At 62.4% G+C, this 1,894-nt stretch overlaps 1 protein-coding gene across 1 annotated transcript; it reads left to right on the top strand.

Annotated features, from left to right (window-relative positions):
* Window positions 1-6: 6 nt before the first annotated feature.
* On the top strand, window positions 7-1,375 carry CHGG_10777 (uncharacterized protein; the record flags this gene model as incomplete). Its single annotated transcript, XM_001226043.1, has 3 exons — window positions 7-21; window positions 127-675; window positions 731-1,375. 3 exons carry the CDS (start codon window positions 7-9, stop codon window positions 1,373-1,375), a joined length of 1,209 nt encoding a protein of 402 aa, XP_001226044.1.
* Between the last annotated feature and the right edge of the window lie 519 nt (window positions 1,376-1,894).

The following is a 1,894-nucleotide window of genomic DNA, read 5'->3' as shown; positions in this document are numbered from 1 at the left end:
TACCCCATGCCCGCGACCCGCGTACCCCCAATGTACCCCCGCATCTCCCATGTGTTGTCCATCGTCTTGGATCTTCCGCTGGGCACTCGCTAACATCCGGAAGCTATCGCCGCCTCTCCCGTCAAGCGCAAGGCTTCTGAGGTGGACGACGTTGACAACGCCGAGAATGTGGCCCGTGCGCTATTCTCGAAGCGGTCAAAGGGTGCCGATTTGAAGGGTGATATTAGCAAGAGCTTCACCAAGCCGCCCACCTTCACCCTAGCCAAGGCGTCGCCCTCTCCAGCGTTCAGGGATGTCCTCAGCACCCCCAGCCGGCCCTCGTCTACCCCTCTGTCACGGAACATCCTCAAGCCCAAATCACCTACCGCTCAACTCAAGGCCAAGACCGCAGCAGCAGCACCAGCCCCCTCGCCGCTGACGGCCCCCGCCGGCCGCTCGCCAACCCGCCCTTCCAAGCGCGTGGGCATCCTCTCCCGCCGCCGCAACCAGCGCCCGGACCCCCCCGCATTCTCCCTGAAGGCGGGCGTCCCGTTCTCTCTCGATACCGCCCTCAAGGGCACCATCCCCGGCTACTCGGGCAGCTCGCGCCCCAGCAAGACCAGGCGCAGGACCACTCCGGCCTCCAGCGCCGCCCTCGACTTCTTCATCCCCACGGCAGACCAGGCGTCCCGCATGGTCCTTCGACATCCACGAGGACACCCCCGAGCAGGAGAAGACCAACCGAATCCAGCACGGCACCTGCACCCTTGACATCAGCAGCGACGAGGAGTCAGAGAGCCGCGCGAAGCGCGACCGTGCCGAGGGCCGGGACAAGGAGAACATCCCGCCCCCGGAGGACGTCAGCCAGACATCCTCCGCACGGGGCGCCTCGCGTGATGCCGTCGACATTGACGAGGACGTACTCCTGCTCAAGGGGCGCGGCCCGCTCTGCGAGATGAACGTGGTGGATTTCTACGCCGACGGGTGCGACAGCTCCAGCGTGTTCATCATCCCTGGTGACGAGGAGGATCCCGAGGCGGTGGTCAATGAGGGGACAGTCGGCCAAAGCGCGCAGCAACCACACGAGCTGCCATCTCTCCCGGAAGATGGGGAAGAGGAGCAGCGGTGGCTTGCCGAAGAGCGCTTGACCCAGATGCTACCACCGCAGGTCAGCCTGGGCGACGTCGACGGGGTCGATGTGGATGACATCATGGGGGGTAGCGAGCAGCCGCAAGAAGCTGCCGGCCTTGGCCCCATCGAGGGCGCTGGCGAGAGCTTTGAGTTGTGGGAGAGCAATAGCGCCAAGGACGAGGGGAGTGCGCCCGCGTCCCCGTCACGGCCGTCCCCATCGCGGCTGGACGAGGGGTCGCGGACAGCACCCGTTCTTTTGTTTTGAGTTTCTGTCGGCAGCATTTGTTTGGTCTTGTTTTTGAGCCTTCTGTTTGGGTCTTGGGTCGGTTAGCGGTTTTCCTGGTAATATGGATACCCTTCTTTGTTCGTTAAAGAGGGACGGGATGATAGGGGCGGCGTTTGTGGGAGTTGACGGCTGCTTGGGAGCGTAGCGTAGCGTGGCTTGGTTGGTTGGGTGGCCTCTGGGCCCGGCACATGGCGTTCGCTGTCTTTTCTTTGTCTATATGGGGGCGTTCTAGCGACTGTCTTGTTTATGTTCCGCATTCTAGCGCCTGCAATCTAGCATTTGCAACCTCTGTGTCGTCATACTTGGTGATTCGTGCCCCCGTCCGCGCGGCGTGTCTCCATCCTAGGCGTATCCCCATCCCAGCCGCCAGCACGCACATCATCCATGTGCCATGCCAGGTACCATTGTAGCGCCGTACCTGAATCAAAAAAAGCAAGACATCACTAGTCAATGGCACTCCCTCTCCCCTAACGCCTTCTCCCGCCCATTGAGATAGCA

This window comes from Chaetomium globosum, genomic scaffold (assembly GCF_000143365.1).
Source record: "Chaetomium globosum CBS 148.51 scaffold_8 genomic scaffold, whole genome shotgun sequence".
NCBI classification, from domain to species: Eukaryota; Fungi; Ascomycota; class Sordariomycetes; order Sordariales; family Chaetomiaceae; genus Chaetomium; species Chaetomium globosum.
Note: the sequence above shows the minus strand (reverse complement) of the source record. Positions and strands in the feature narration are given on the sequence as shown.